Source organism: Ruditapes philippinarum, unplaced genomic scaffold (assembly GCF_026571515.1).
Source record: "Ruditapes philippinarum isolate M1 unplaced genomic scaffold, ASM2657151v2 ctg4687_1_1_1_1, whole genome shotgun sequence".
Classification (NCBI taxonomy): Eukaryota; Metazoa; Mollusca; class Bivalvia; order Venerida; family Veneridae; genus Ruditapes; species Ruditapes philippinarum.
This window is the reverse complement of record NW_026856944.1, coordinates 1-16,988: the sequence shown is the minus strand read 5'-3', so window position 1 is coordinate 16,988 and position 16,988 is coordinate 1. Positions and strand designations below refer to the sequence as shown.

The 16,988-nt window shown below is 31.0% G+C and overlaps 1 protein-coding gene across 1 annotated transcript; it reads left to right on the top strand.

The window, feature by feature from the left end:
• Positions 1-337: 337 nt before the first annotated feature.
• On the top strand, positions 338-15,367 carry LOC132748209 (beta-mannosidase-like). Its single transcript, XM_060737771.1, has 16 exons — positions 338-477; positions 1,012-1,160; positions 2,045-2,241; positions 2,574-2,641; positions 2,986-3,155; positions 3,511-3,565; positions 4,400-4,566; positions 4,892-5,029; positions 5,415-5,494; positions 6,180-6,374; positions 6,977-7,013; positions 9,778-9,925; positions 10,274-10,505; positions 13,225-13,372; positions 13,829-14,014; positions 14,716-15,367. The coding sequence occupies exons 1-16, from the start codon at positions 378-380 to the stop codon at positions 14,950-14,952; spliced, it is 2,307 nt and encodes a 768-aa protein (XP_060593754.1). The 5' UTR covers positions 338-377; the 3' UTR covers positions 14,953-15,367.
• The last annotated feature ends 1,621 nt before the right edge of the window (positions 15,368-16,988 follow it).

Below are 16,988 nucleotides of genomic sequence, written 5' to 3'. Positions count from 1 at the left end.
TCCTACTTCTCGGAATATATTTCTTAAAAGAAGACACATTAGCTTTGCTGTTAATGAAGGAGTCTATTTCACGATTTTATTCATGATTTTGAATACCTAGCTGAACGGCGTTTCCTAGCAGTTTTTGAAATACTTTATACTTGTCACATCCTGCGTGTCTGACTTCTTAGAGTAATAATATTACTGGCGTCAGGTAGGTGTGTCTAACGTCAGTAATATAAGCAGCTAGAGAAGTGAATTGGTAATTTTGAAATATAACGTTAACCTGGCTAGAGCCCGCAATTCCTTTGTTGCACATTAATACATAATTCTGAAATTATCTATCTTTCGCAGATGGGATAACTTCGGACGTTCCCGGAGGCGTTCACACAGCTCTTATGGGAGCAGGGATACTCGGGAACCCTTATTTCAGGAAGAATGACATATCTTATTCATGGGTTGGAAGAGGAGATTGGCAGTATATCAGAACATTTAAAGGTAAAATCCAATTTAACAAAATTAATTGCATTTTGTATGTTGTTAGAAAATCTTAATTCTATGAAGCATGGCAAGATAGTAAGAAAGTAATTTTTCACTTGCACTAAAGATTTATTCGGGGGTTATAGCGGTTATTGTCCCGATCACACGCCTTTTTTGAAGCCAAACGTGGACTTAGACGACGTGTTGTGCGTTTGCTCTCTCATATATTTATTTTGGAAGTAACAGCTGTACTCAAGTAATATTCCATGAAATCAAATTTTCCGCCTCGATCCATAGTGGTTATTTGTCATTTGTCTGCATCAGTAATCGAAGCAATGTACTTTTAACGGGTTTTATATGGCATGAACACAGTATAGATCTTATGGCGACTTTCCAGCTTAAATGGTGGAGGAAGACTTTTACACATTAACGTCAGAAAATGCAATTTGAAAGCATTTGTCGAATCGCAATGGCACTCGAACAAATAATTTCAGGGAACAGCCCACATCATGTACACCTACCATTGTTAATTTTCATTTCATATTTCATCAGTTTCGAAAGAAGTTTTAAAGATGGACAAGATTCTTTTGATTTGTGAAGGACTTGATTCAATAGCAACAGTGACCATCAACGACAGGGTGGTTGGAAAGTCTGACAACATGTTTGTTAGATATATCTTTGATATCAAGTCAGTTGTTAAGGTTAGATGTTTGACATTTTCCCCCGTAAATAGCGAAATATTTTAATAAGATATAAATTTTTAAAAAAGCAAAGGTCTATATCATGATTTAAAAGACGAAATTTAAAATTCACCACCAAATGAAAAGAAGTAAAAGAAAGCATAAAAAGTTGAGTGATAATAACAAATATCATATCTGAAGCATACGCGCCCTTGCTTGCTTATTCATTTTGACTGTTGTTTAATTAATCATCTTTTTCTAAAACGGAGAAGAGAAGATGTTAATTATTGTATATTGTTTTATTAACGAAAACGACCTTATTCACATTTTTCAACAAAATCTCGTGCAAGTTAGATAACTTTGAACATTGTCAAAAAACCCAGAATATTTGATGGTTGATAAAGTTTAAAAGGGGATATGCCACAAATTTTTAAAAATAATCAGGTTTAAGGAAAAACGATCCCCAAAATTTGGTGATACTTTAAAAGGGGCCCCCCATTTGAGGTCTTTGGCTTGAAACCCCTTTTTTCGGGGAAAAATTATTTTTCTTTGTGCAAGAAAACCCCCAAAAGGGAAAATTTTTTTGAAAAACTTTTCAAAAAAAATTCGGCTAAAAAAATTACAAAACCCGGAAAATCCTTTTTTAAACCCTTAAAATTTCTAAGTATATTTTTTTCATTTCTTTTGCAGATTTTTCCCCATTTTAAGTGTTTAAACCTTGATTGAAAATTTTTTTCAATTTTTACATTGGTTTTTCATAAAAAATTTTTAGAAAAAAGAATCTTAAACCTTGTTTTCCCCTTTTTGATTTTAATTTTTTAGTTTTCCCCTTTTCGTGAATTATATTCGTAATTATTCAAAACATTTTGCCAAATACTTTATGACGATTATAACGCTTATTTCAGGACACAAATGTTATCGCTGTTGACTTTAAATCACCTGTGCAGTATGGAGAAGAGAAAGCCAATGCGTCAGAGTACAAGGTTCCACCAGACTGCCCGCCTTATTATTTTCATGGTGAATGTCATAGAAATATGGTTAGGAAAATGCAGTGTGCTTTTAGCTGGGATTGGGGACCAGCCTTTGTTACTATGGGAATATGGTGAGTGTAATCGGAAACTATCGGTATTTCCTTAGTAGAATGTAAGAAGTAAGTCGGACACTTAAATGCTGATGGATTCTTTTAAATGAATCTATCTCTACGAAATTTGCACGTGGCTTTTTCACTCCAAGCCATCTCCAGCAAATATATAAAGATAACACACCATGCATAAAACTTGTCGTGACATGGATATATTTGCTAGGCGATTGCTGTTGAAACTAAGTATCATTTCTACATTTCTAATTGTAATAAAATTTTTATAATAGTACTTATTTTACCTATATATTTTTTGATTACCTATAGATCTAATATATTGGTTTAATATTTCACAGGAAAGATATATATATTCAAGCCACAGATGGAATGATAATCACTGATGTCACAACAGAAACTTCTAAAGGTATGTTATATATGAACATACTTCTTAAAGAAGTAAGAGACACAGTTTTGAATGAGATAGTGCTGACATGGTGCTAGTACTCGCTAAAATAAGATTTGTTCGCTCACTATCAAATCTCTAGCGGATTATGTATTGTGCGGTTTGAAATCCAGAACAATTGGCAATTAAACGAACATCTAAATTCGCTTTTAGTTAGATCTACAATATTAATGACAACACACAAAGTGATAAAGTGGAAACGGAAAAATGATATTTTAGGTATATAATATCTATCTGTAATCATAGCATCCCCTGTTACTTCTTGAATACTTTTGAAATATAATCACTTTGGTTTTATATTTCAGTCAATGATACGTGGAAATTGCATATGGATATATTTACAAGGTCTAGTGACAAGATTGCTGAAAATGGGCTTTTAGAAATAGCAATTCAAGGCACTGATGTTGAAGTGACAAGAGATGTGAAATTAAACAAAGGTTTACAAACACTGTCGGAAATCTATGATATTCCAAAGGTATCATCATATTTTGAAACTCATTTTGCCATTTCATATTGCTTTTGAACTTATGTTTAATTAGTCTGATGCAATGGTCTGGTAATTAATTAAACATATATGTAAGACATAAGATGTAATCTAATTCGAAAGTAACAAAAAAAAACGGATACAAATTATTGAAAATCGCAAAGCTTGTTCATAAGTCAAATTTCAGACTTGTATATTCAGTTATTTGCTTAAATTTAAGAAAACGGGAGTTATGGCAGGGTTTGGCCCAAAAGGGGTAGGGAAACCACGGGGATTTTATAAAAATTTAATATTTACTTTGGGAAAAATAAAATTTGGGCATTTTTTGTTTAAAAAAACCCAAAAGGACGATACGTTTTTGCTTTCCCGGGAAACTGTTAAAGGCCATACAAAAACCCAAAGTATCACCTCACGGGAAAGATTTTACTGTTTTTTTAAAAAATTTTTAAAAAGTCTATTTTTTTTATTTTTTTTAAATCCCGGGTTATCAAAAATATGAAAAGGAAAAAAAAGTTTACCCACCCAAAAATTTTTGATGAAATTAAAATGAAATTATACATGTGAAAACTTGTAAAACTCCTAGTTTGATGAAATTTTTGAAAAAGTGCAAAATGTAATTTGTTTCCAAACATGAAAAGAAATACTGGAAATTTGGCAGGAATTGTGAATAACCAACTACCTTCTGGTTGTTAGTTGGGGATTCCCGCGAATAACTAATTGAGTTCCTTGGTGGACATAAGGAGACAGTACGAGTATGTTTCCATAGTGGAGAATACATATTTCTTGTTATATTGCGTTACATTTATTTCGGAAAAGTACTTGCAAAATAAATGCAAAGTACGAATTTCTAATGTATACGCCAACGCCACTTTTTGCTTCGATTATTACTTTGCAAAAAAATAATTTTTGGAGTATCTGCACGTTTTATGATAATTGACATGTATACCAAGTCTGAAATAAATAACTTTAATAGTTTCTGAGAAAATGGACCTTAACTAAAAAGTTAACCAACGCCAACCATAAAATAGGTCAATTTATTTCTTCTAAAAGTGGAGATAAAATATGTAGATATGTTGTTATGAAGGTTGACTTTTAATATATTATTCAAACATGGACACAGAAATTTAAAAAAGCAACAGCAACAACAAAAATAAAACAACAAAAAACAAAAACAGTGAAATTCAGACTAGTCTCTTGACTGTTGTATGCATGCAGATATGTCTTTTTTTCTTCAGGACTTTCTTTCTACTTTCGCATCAACAATCATCCGATATTCTTAAAAGGTTCTAATTGGGTACCAGCAGATAGTTTTCCAGAGCGAGTAACAAAAGACAGACTGCGGAACTATTTACAATCAGCGGTTGATGCAAATATGAACTGTTTGCGAGTATGGGGTGGTGGTGTAAGTTATAGTGACAATTCAATTTATCAACGCAAAGACTACATCTTTTTTGTTTCATTAAATTTGTTAAGTCTAATACAACTATTACCATTTCATATTACAAATTTTATTTTGATGAATAATGATTTTTTTTTTAAATTACTTTATTTTTATAAAACTTTTGCATTTTCAAAGACTTTTTATTCAGTTAGATTTCATTTTTGTTGAAGGGACTCCACTGAGGTTTTTTACGCGAAGGTACTTGAAATATTTTTATCATTTGATGGAGGTCTCGACCAATAGCATGCGTACACATTTTCAGACCATTCCTCCGATACAATTTCAGATTTATGAATCGGACTACTTTTACGACCTTGCGGATGAATTTGGTATTTTAATATGGCAGGATTTTATGTTTGCATGTGCTTTATACCCGGTAGATGAAGATTTTCTATCATCAGTGAAAGAAGAAGTGACGTACCAGGTAGAATTAAGTTGATTTCTCTCTGAGGGTCGGTTAAATATACTCAAGTTAGCAATTAAATTAATTAGAAAAATCTCAAAATATATTGTGTAACTATTGATCATCGTGCAAACTGTAAATATATAGCTTAAATATGTATCAATCAATTATGAAATTATTGAATTTTATTAAGGTTTAAACAAACTGTACATTTAGAGTCATTAATAAAATTTTACAATCTCAAAATGAGTCATTTATAAATTATTTGTTCCCACCTTGCACTACTATCTTTTTTGTTACAGTAAAGAAACACATTGATACTAGTAACAAAATCTTTGGAAAAGAAAGCCATTATTATGTTACGTATTTGTTGTTTTTATTGTCACATTGCATATTGTTTCTAAAGGTAAGACGACTTAAGAATCATCCATCGGTATTTGCTTACAGTGGCAATAATGAGAATGAAGCGGCCATTGCAGGGAGCTGGTAAAAACTAAAGCATTTATATGTTTTATATTCTCAATTTATTATATTTAACACAGATCTCCACTTAATACATGCTTGTAATCTTTTAAAAACAAAGAGTGTTGATCTGTGTAAAACTTAACTTGTTCCCTTAAAATTGGAGACTTTTGAAGCTAGATATTTATCATGACAGATTTTGTGAAACGTTACCTTTGTCAGCGTCTAATCGTTTTTATCTGTCTATTGTACAACAAATTAATTATTCTAACGTTTTCAAGGAACACGCTGTTAAATCTTTACAAATCACATTTTGGGCCACCAGAAATTTTCTGTCAGCAATGCTTTGTCAAATTGACAAATTAAGGAGATATTTCAAAGGGTTGAAATAGAAAATTGTAAAATATTTCCTCCTTTGTTAAAGTTATTGACCATAATGCATTTCATATTGCAACCCTTGTACATTAGACAGACACCATAATTCATAACGTAAATTTTCTTGCGTCAGGGTAGCACGATGGGGGTGACCCAATGTTACAATAAACAAATGTCATGTGATCACAGACCCTGAGTATGTTATGGTGCACCCCCCAAAAACCCAACATAAACAAACAAAAAACATTATATCTAACAATGAAATATTTTCGTTTATCCCCGCCATATCGCAGAAAGGAAACAAGTGAATCATTTTATGTGTTAATTATTCTAGGTGGCCAGGTGTATTCAGAAACAAGATCTTAATGTCCGACTATGTGAAACTTTATGTCGACACAATTCTAACCATTGTAAAAGAAACGGATCCGACCAGACCTTACATGACGTCAAGCCCTAGTAATGGTATTGCCTCTGCAATGGAAGGTGGCCTTTCTTCAAATCCTGGAAATACGCGATATGGTGACAGTAAGTATGCAGAATAATAATATATGAGATCTAAAATAGATCATTCATTGTTATTTTTTAAGCTGAACATTTGAAATTTAATTACATTTTAAACGACGGCTAACTTTCTCAAACACACATTTTGTATTTAGTCTATTTTGTATATTGAAATATTTGTTGCCCTTAATTATATTGATTATATGTGACCAAAGGTTGATCATCATAATTATACTCTTTCTCTTTTCCCGGTTTTGGTTTTCCAAAAATTTATGTTTGGTTTTCCCAAAAGGTAATTTTTGTGATTTTTTATTAAGCTTCCCTTTTGGGGAAAAAGAGGGCCCCGGGAAAAAATTTTAAAAACGTTTGGGCCGGGGATTTGACGGGTTCACCCTTTTTCATTACTTTCTTTTTTATGGCAAACTAGTTTAAAAGTTGTGTGTTTAAATGATTATTTATTTTACCCGTTCATTATTTTCATTTATCCCGGCGAAATTTTTTGAGGACTTTACGTACAAAATAACCCCGGGAAAGGGGCCCCCGAATTGGGATGGAATTTATTTCCCCAAATTTTAGGGAATTTTTTACTCCAGTTAATTTTGACAGACAAAAATTTTCTTTTACGAGCAGAACCCCAAAAAGGGCTAAGGCAGCATCCCTGCAGGGGGTTTGTATAAATTTGGGAGTATTTTACTTTAAAGTTAATAACCCAAAAAGGGGAAATGTTTGTCCTAGAAATTGTAAGCTTTCAATTAAGAAGCTCGTTTCTTTTATCATTTTTTGATTGATTTAGTTATACTAAGCGCTTGCCGAACAAATGACTAATTGTTACAGCCACACATATAAATAATGGCAATATTTCGTACATCCTATTAAATAATTGACGTGTAACACAGTTAACGCGCCTCTGCTTTTTAATCTTTTATATATAGCATCAAAGTGGCTGACATATATGTTTTGTATGCAAATTATTTTATCATTCCTATAAAGTGATCATAGTACATGTATTTGTATTCCTGTATTTGTAATTTTATAAATGAAGATGATGAACTTTATACAATATCTTAAGTATGTAACTCTTGACAGATGATAATAGATGATTATATATAATAAAATAATATCAGAAATTTTAGGGTTAAAATATTTTATTTTATGCTTTTCAGTGGATTACTGATTTATCCGTGAAAATTATATTTGATAATTTCACAGTGAAAATTATCAAAATATAATTTCACTTTTTTCAATGACAAAACTACTTTTTTAAGATTTTCCCCATGTGGTTCCTCAATTTTATTTTTACTGACAATTCTGACAATATCAGGCTGTTAAAAAAATAGCAAAGCTGAAATAGATAAATAACTTAAATGTCAAAAGTAATAAAGAGAGAAAACTTACTTCTATTCCTTCAAATTCCAATCACAAAATTTCGTCTCAAAATTTTTTTGTTTCGTTTTTACAGTCTGAAAAATACATTCCTTCCCCATGCTAAACTGCTTTTGATGACATTTGGGCATATTAAAGTATCCTACGAGCAATAACTGCCGTATGCTTTATGAAAAATTGAAAAGCATTGACAGCCATCACTCGTAAAATAAGTAAAATAACCCAGCGTTCCTTACAATGCCTTAGCAAGCTTCCAAGTTTTCCATTTTCCTAGCTCCTTTTCTGAATGTTTTCACTTCTGTCAACACTTATTTTTTGTCTGTTACAATCCTCAAATAAGTTTTCTTTCTTTTAAAAAGGTGTATGACTAACAAATCCAAATTATATCCTTCTGAATCTTACATAATTATTTTCCTCCAATGAAATACACAACTTTAAAAAATGGCTGCCGCTTACATTTTACAAAGCCAGGTCTAATATAAATTCGCAGTAAGTAACAGAAATATGGATGGATGGTTGGACTTTTTCTCCTACAAGAATTGTTTGTTTTTATTATTAAAACAAGCGATCATTCATATTTTTTTTAATAAAATGAATAAATATCACCGTCATTTAACCTTGATTGGCGGACTTATTTCTCAGCTCAAGACTTCTTGTTTTTAATGAGAAATTCCCTCTGAATGGGGCTCTCAATGGGGAAAACAGATTTTAATATTAACGTTAAAAATTATGGAAATTTTCGTTTTAACTTGTTTTAAAGCATAAAATAAAAAAGAAAATTTGTCTGTTTGTTGTGTAAGATGTAATTTTATTTCATCTCGTGAACTTTAAAAACAGTATTCTCACTCGTGGCTACGCCACTCGTGAGAATACTGTTTTTAAAGCCCACTCGATGAAATAAAATTTCATCTTACACACAAACAAACAAATATCCTCTATATCTTTTTACGTAAAAATATATATTGAATTGTTAGAGAAAGCGACCATAAAATAACGTTAATATAGTTTTTTAATTTTATCTAAAAAAGCCTTTTTTTGATTTTGGATAGATTAAGTACTTCAATACAGTTCTCTCAATTGCAAAAATTGTATGCAACGCTAAGTCTATAGAAATAAATTTACCCCCAATTTATATTTTATAATTTATTTTTATTTTTTTTTAAAAGTTTTTTTTGACTTATTTTAGGGAAAACAATTTAAATGGGAAAAATTAATATTTTTACTATATTTAAAACCCCCCAACTTTTTAATGTTTCCCCCCAATTTAAAGGTTTTGGGGATATCATATATTGTACCCCAGGAAATTTATTTTTTTCATTGTGATGTTTTTTGACCCTTTACGGGGAGAACATTGGGCCCTCACGTGATCGTCGAATAAACGCAACAATTAACCAGATGATTGTCTCTATATCAGAATCAGACTCCAGCTACTGTGAAACATATAGAGGATATTCAAGTTTTTTCTATAAATACATGATTTATTTTCATCGAGTGGTATGAAAATAAATATTTCATGAGTGGCGGTAGCCACGAGTGAAATATGGTAATTTTCATGCCACAAGATGAAAATAAATCATGTATTTATAGAAAAAACTTGAATTTTCTGTTTATTATATACATTTTTCTCTTTTTTGACATTAAATTTAAAAGACTTTCCCTTAAATTTTGTGTAATGGCAGAATTTAAAAGAAAGTAGTCCGGCAAAACACCATTGAAAATACGGAAAAGTATGTTTCACTGCAGTGAAAAAATAATTTTTACAGTGAAAATAAGAAAAATGAAAATATGCATTTTATTTCATCAATATTTCTCAATATTTCATTTATAAGTATATAATAAATAATGTTTTCATTAACTTAAATGGCGAATATATATAGAGATTATGAGTATATATACGTGTAAAACTAGCATTTGAAATGAAACATTGAGCTAAAAGTTACCAATTTAATTTTGTAGTGTTTTGAAGCCAAAAAGTAAAAAGCAAATACGTAAGCTGTTTACATAAAACATTATATTTATTTTAATTTGAGTATATTACATGTATATAGATAGTACAAGCGATTGCCATGAGAACAGAAACGGAACACTATAGACGGTGGCAGAGTGAAATTAATGAGTACGGCGAAGGAAAGACGATGGGGGCTTTATATTGGATGTTTGCAGATATCTGGCAGGCGCCCTCTTGGTCGTCTATCGGTAGGAATTTATGGAAATTAAACTAACCTGATTATTAACCAACGTGTTTCACAATACGTCTAGAACCTCAAGAATAATTTATGTAAAATTTTACGGATTTTATTAATATTTTTTCAAAACTTACGTTATTTTAAAATTCACTGTTGTTGTTCAAAGATGGTCTGAGATCAATACGAGCGTTTATGTATATGAGAAAGTCTTATTTGTCATATTCACTCATTACATAAAACAAACTCATTGTTTTGTTTGTTATCTGTGTCGTGAAAATAAAGTAACTATGAGATGTAATATAATATTCAAAGGATAGTTTATAAATCTAATAACAGTAACTTTTGTCTCTTTTTTCAGAATATGGAGGTAAATGGAAGATGTTGCACTATTATGCAATCCATTTTTTCTCGCCAGTTTTAATTTCTCCATTTATAAGCAACCATGAAAGCACAGATCATTTACAAGTGTACATTGTCGTTGATGAACTGTCAGAATTTCAGCGGACAAAACTTCAAGATGGTAACAACTTTCCTAATCTCGACAATAGGCATGAGTTACCAGCAATGTTGGGTAATACCCTCTTTCCAAGGTACCTATGGACCTAACATATATAATTATATTGTTTTCCAGTAAACAAACTTTAAAAAGAAAGTAACGTGGAGAAAGTGGATTTTTTAAAATTTGCAATACCAATACATTATAAATTGAAGCATTATGCCAGACGCAAACATATAATTTCTAACTTTTTATCTCATTTAACTCATTTAAAGACGTTTTCGGTAGTTTTCTGTGTGCATCGTTATGCGCTTCCAAGAAAGATAATCACGGATAAGGGGGCAGGGGACATATTCGAATGATGGCCCCGGTCAAATTTTTAATAACTCAGACATGGTGTTTTGAAGGTACTGATAACTTCTGATATTTCTCTGTCATTGTAATTCTTTCTTGTTTGTGTGTAGGAAATGAGAAGTATTTTTGGGTTTTTACCCGAAACTAAGCATTTTGGTAGCTTTGTATGTATTTCTGACTCTCCGAATGGAGGTGAAAGAGTTAAAAATCAAGCTTTGACAGTTGGCGCCAAACATGTAAGAAATTTCAGATAAATTTTGTGAAAAATCTAAACGTATGACAGACACTTTATTGGTAATTTCTGAAAATGCCATAGCTTGCACTGCGTGTTACTGATATTTTTAAAGGAATCGGGCGGATTCTGGAGTATGTTGCACCTTCATGAAGATTGCCTATATTGGTATATTTTAGGTGTGATTTTGGCTGGGTGGGGGTAAATGTAAATTGCTGTCAGTCTTTTTTTTGAAGGAGCAATGCATGCAAACTATTATTTTCTTCAATGTATGTCATGTATCATTGAATAATGCTGTGCAACTGGTTATCTGCCTGTGAAACAGATTTTGAAATATTTGGAATTGTGTTTCTGGTCACACTGAAATACAATTTTTTTCCATTCTTAGGTCCCCTGCCCCCTAATTACTCTTCAAAGTTGAATAGTATTCGGATAAGTGTTTAAATTTCGGCTATAAGCAAATAATGAGTAAATAATACAGAATAGATATTTCTAAATGTTCAAAAGGAGATCGGTTCAAAAGAATATGAGGTCATTTAGACAACATCGCATAAAGGATTTCTCCAAGCATTAGTAAGACAGCATTGATGATAATTCTGCGCGCGTAACCCCACCCACTTGTTGAATAGTGACGAAAGTGCGTCGCGACTTGATTACTGGCAGACAACTGGGCAAAGAAGTTTAAAATGATATATTTTAAAAGTGTTGCATAAAAAAAATTAATATCTAAGAAATGTTCCGAATTTCATTATTTTCTTTGCAAATTTCTGAATACTTGCTTACTGTTCGGGTATGTTAGTCGAGTGAAAAAAATAATATGGCCCTAGATATGTTTTAAAAAGATATTCAGTATCATTTACTTAATATTACATCAAAAGAAAAAGAAATTTTTCTTATAACATGTTTTTGTTGTATATTTGACAATACATTTAGTATAACACTGATATTTCTTAAGAAAGCGTGGTAATTTTGACAGTTGGCATATGCGGTAACCATGGAAACTGCCCGTTTACAAAAAAACTAACACGTCAACATATATATTTTATTTCTATTTTTGAATCCACCATCAAATGTTACTTAATATATCAATAATGTAGAAAATTCTATAAAAGAAATTTCTTGATAGCTTTAATTTTTTACAGAATTCATGTTTATTTTTCTCATTTTTTGTTTAGTTAAAAAGCATGAAAACTCATTTTTTAAAGAAATATGTTCCAATTATCGTTTGTTTTATACAGAACCCTAAGATAAAGCAAGCTTTGTATAAAATTATGTTTATTGTGAGTGTAATAAGCTATTTTATACATTGTTATAACACAGTTTGGCTATTTTGACAATTTTGAGATATACGGTTACCATGGAAACTGCCATTTTTCAAAAAATCCAACACGCCAACATATATTTTTCTTTTTCTTTTTGAATTTGTCATTAAATTTTACACAACATACAAAAAAATTAGAAAATCCTATGAAACACTTTTTTCAATATCTCTAATTATTCTCCGAATTCATGTTTATTTTTCTCATTTTTTGTTCAGTTGAGGAACATGGAAAACTCATTTTTTAAAGAAATATGTTCAGATTATCATTTGTTTCATACAGAATCATAAGATAAGGTTATCTTTGCCTAAAACAATGCTCGTTGTGTGTTTTAAGCTATCTTATACACTTTCTATTCGTTATAACACAGTTAGGCTATTTCGACAGTTTTTAGATATACGGTTACCATGGAAACTGCCATTTTACAAGAAATCCAACACGTCAACATATATTTTTCTTTTTATTTTTAAATACGTCATTAAATTTTACTCATCATACAAAAAATTTAGAAAATTCTATGAAAGGATTAATTTTTCATAAAACTGTAGAAAATGTCTTTAAGAGATTATTGTTATCTATTATCTTCGTATTAAGTTATTTCATTGATTTACGAAGTATTGGAAAGTGACTTTATTTTATTTATTTATTTAATTAATTTGATGACAAAGATCACAAAGTGCATATTTTGTGTTATTTTAATTGTAATATGAGTGACAGGAAACAAAGTTAATCTTAAAATTGTATTATATTCTGGATTAAATACTTTACTCTGAGTAAAACAACAAAGGCCCTCAAACTATAGATATAGTTGTTTTTTAATCTGCAAACATGAACGAAAATGAAACCAATGCTATTTTTAAGGCATGCTCATGTGTCAGTTATGTTTTATTATGTCTATTTCAATGCAGCTGGAAGAAGCAATCCCTTTTAGATATACTGAAGGACAAATTAGAAGAAAGGAACGAGGTACTGTCGTTATTTTCAGGAACTGTGTATATGCGTGTGTACTCCTGGGATAGTTTGGATACAAAATATACAGAACAACTGGAATTCAAGGTGATTCTCATATTTCTCTTTTCATTTGTGTACATCATTTCATGTAAATTTTTAATATGTCGGCTCGGCTTTATATTTGTTTTATTATTTATTTATAGTTAAAATGTTAATTAGGTAGTATACTTGCAGGCAGTTTTAATACCAATTGGTCACATAAGATATTCTCCAAAAATAATTTTTTCGCTTATAATCAAATATAGACTCGCTTTGAATTAATATTTGGCCGTCCTCCGCATTGTTTAACTGCCCTTGCTCGTTTGATACCGTTTTTAGTTTCGTTGCTTTAGGTCATTGTTGTGTCTGCGTTCAGTGGATTTGCTTCCCTTCTTGATATTTGTTAGCATAATTTTTCCATTTTGAGTATGAACTTCATTGAAATCGTATGTTCATGTACGAATTATGAACTTAATATGAGCATATTATTCGCTACCTAATGAAGTATTATTTTTATTCCAGCTTTTTAAACCTTCGGAACTTATTTATAAAATTTCCGTACAAAATCTCGTACTAAAGTCAGGTTGTGGGGCGCCAGGAAATTGTTTTGTTGTACTATACATTGGTGACATTAATAATGGACATTCGACATGGTATCCATTAACAACATTTAAGGACGCAATAGGTTTAAGAGAACCGGACTTAAAGGTACAATAAAAGTGTACTTGTAAGAAGATATAATGTATAAAGATAGTTTGTCACAAGTGTTAGAGATCACAGTTACATAGATCTTGACACAATATATACGTCACTAAATAGTCTTAATAATTATAGCTGCAATAAGCAATGGAACGTATTTGTATTCTTAGCTGGTAGGACCTCTGTATTGATATCTTTAAGATTCATGCATATCGAATGTATACAAATCTTTAAGTTGCATCTCATATATCAATTTGATATATCGAATGTATAAGAATCTTTAAGATGAACGTTATATATATTTTACATATATCATATATGTAAGAATCTTTAAAATATACGTTATATATCTATTCTATTGGATATATCAAATATGTAAAACCTTTAAAATACACTTTATATATCTATAAGATATATCAAATATGTAAGAATCTTTAAAATACATGCTATATATCTATTAGATGTAGCGAATGTGTTTGAATCTTTAAAATACACGTTATATTTCTATTGCATATAATTATATTAAATATGTACGAATCTTTAAAATACAATATCTATTACATATATCAAAAATGTAAGAATCATTAAGATACACATTAATCTATTAGATACATTGTATATCAAATGTGTAAATATCTGTAGATGCATCTTTTGCATCTATTAAATATATAATATGTATAATGATATTTTAATATTTTCCTCCATTTTAGGTGGAACTAATTAAGACAACAGAGGACGACAACGTGTTTGAATTACAACTAAGGACTGATGCTGTCGCCCCGTTTGTTTGGTTGGAGGCTCGTGGAATTAAAGGAAGATTTTCAGACAATGGCTTTCTAATGTTTCTTCCTCAGAAGACAATACTGTTTTATGCATGGGAAACAACTGATGCTGATATACTAAAGGAAAGAGTTACTATTAAATCACTAATGGATATCTACAATTAAGGACTACAGTGCACCATTTCCGTATAATGCATGAAATAATTGTACATAGGATTTAGGCCTTAGACAGTAGTTGACCGAGAGTTCGAATATTTGTTAATATTCTGTTGTCCTAATGATAAACTTTCAATGTTAAATTATTCGAATGCAATGTGCTTCAAAACAAGAATGACTACTGTAGTAATTGGCCGTTTACACCAGATTTCAATGACATATACAGAAAGTGTGACATACTGGGCTAATTGTACACTCAATCCCATTGCTAATATTTGGTCTTATAGTTCTTTTGATGGACCAGACCTTCAAGCAAGAATTTTTTAACGTTCTTTCTAAAACGTGATGTATAATTGATAACTTTAATGTTCTTTTTTTAATATGATATATTTATGTGTTAAGTTTTATATCTCTATAAAAACAAACCATATTTTGGTTCTTTGACTGAAATAATGTCTCTATTATTTCCTTCAACTATGTAGTTTTAAAAGGAAACATAAAACTTTACAATTTGGAGGACAATTTTGTGTTTTTGTGCCCCCACTTTAGTGGCGGGCATTTAGATTTACCCCTGTCCATCCGTCCTTCCGTCCGTTCTCTTTTGTGTCGCACGTAACTCAAAAAGTATTTGACTTAGAGTCATGAAACTTAACAGAAATCTTGATCAGCATGTGCAGTTGTGCACCTGGGTATTTTCGTGTGGATTTATTCAGTATTTTCAGAGTTATTGCCCTTGACTAAGTAAAAATTTGCAATTTTCAACTTGTATCGCATGGAACTCAAAAGTATTTGATCTAGAGTCATGAAACTTTCCAGGATTGTTGATCATCATGTGAAGTTGTGCACCTGTGTATTTTCATCTGAATTTATTTAGTATTTTTAGAGTTATCGCCCTTGACTTAGTAAAATTTTGCAATTTTCAACTTGTGTCTCATGGAACTCAAAAAGTATTTGACCTAGAGTCATGAAACTTTACAGGACTGTTGATCAGCATGTGAAGTTGTGCACCTGGGTATTTTCGTCTGGATTTATTTAGTATTTTCAGAGTTATTTCCCTTGACTTAGTAAAATTTTGCATTTTTCAACTTTTGTCGCATGCAACTCAAAAAGTATTTGACCTAGAGTCATGGAACTTAACAGGAATGTTGATCAGCATGTGTAGTTGTACACCTGGGTATTTTTGTCTGGATTTATATAGTATTTTTAGAGTTATTGCCCTTGACTAAGAAATTTTTTGCAATTTTCAACTTTTGTCGCATGTAACTCAAAAAGGATTTTACATAGAGTCATTAAACCTTACGGGAAGGTTGCTCAGCATATGTAGTTGTGCACCTGGGGTTTTGCTTGTGGATTTATCAAGTATTTGTAGAGTTATTTCCCTTGACTTACTAATGTTATTATGTTGTTATTTGTTCCTTGTGTGCTTGAGTTAGAATCAACCAACTTTACAGGAATAATGATCAACATCACTAAATTACAGGAATAATGATTCACATCACTGTGAAGCTATGCACATGGGACTTTGCATATGGATTTTTTTTCAGTTTTGTTGACTTACAGTAGTATAAATTTGCAATTTTCAACTTGTTCATGCATAGCTAAAAAAGTATTTCACTTGTAGGCCTGAAAGTTTACAAGAATGTTGGTCAGCATGTGTACTTATGCACCTTGGGGTTTGCTTGTGGATTTATTCACTATCAGTATTTGTAAAGTTCTTGCCCTTTACTTAGTAAAAGATTTTTAGTTTTCAAAAAATATTTGACCTAGAGTTATAAGATCGACAGAACAGTGGCGCGCGTGGTGGGGGCACCCGTGTCCTATGGACACATTTCTAGTTTTTCTTTTGTGGTGTTGTCTAGCGAATTCAATTGCTATGATCAGGTGTTAACATTTGATAAGCATGGAATTTTAAATACTGTGTAACTTGTGAGGACTTGAACGTTCATTTCCAAATCTAAATGTAGCGTATATTGATCATAAAATTGATCATTTCATATGTATCTGTTAACCAACAGCGTAAGAAAATAAACGTTTCTGTATTGAAT

Coding starts and splice junctions, on each gene's coding strand:
- LOC132748209 (XM_060737771.1), top strand. CDS start 378: ATGGGAGCAGGGATACTCGGGAACCCTTATTTCAGGAAGAATGACATA. Junction 2,642..2,985: donor CACAACAGAAACTTCTAAAG/GTATGTTATATA, acceptor TTTATATTTCAG/TCAATGATACGTGGAAATTG. Junction 3,566..4,399: donor AGGCCATACAAAAACCCAAA/GTATCACCTCAC, acceptor TTTTTTCTTCAG/GACTTTCTTTCTACTTTCGC.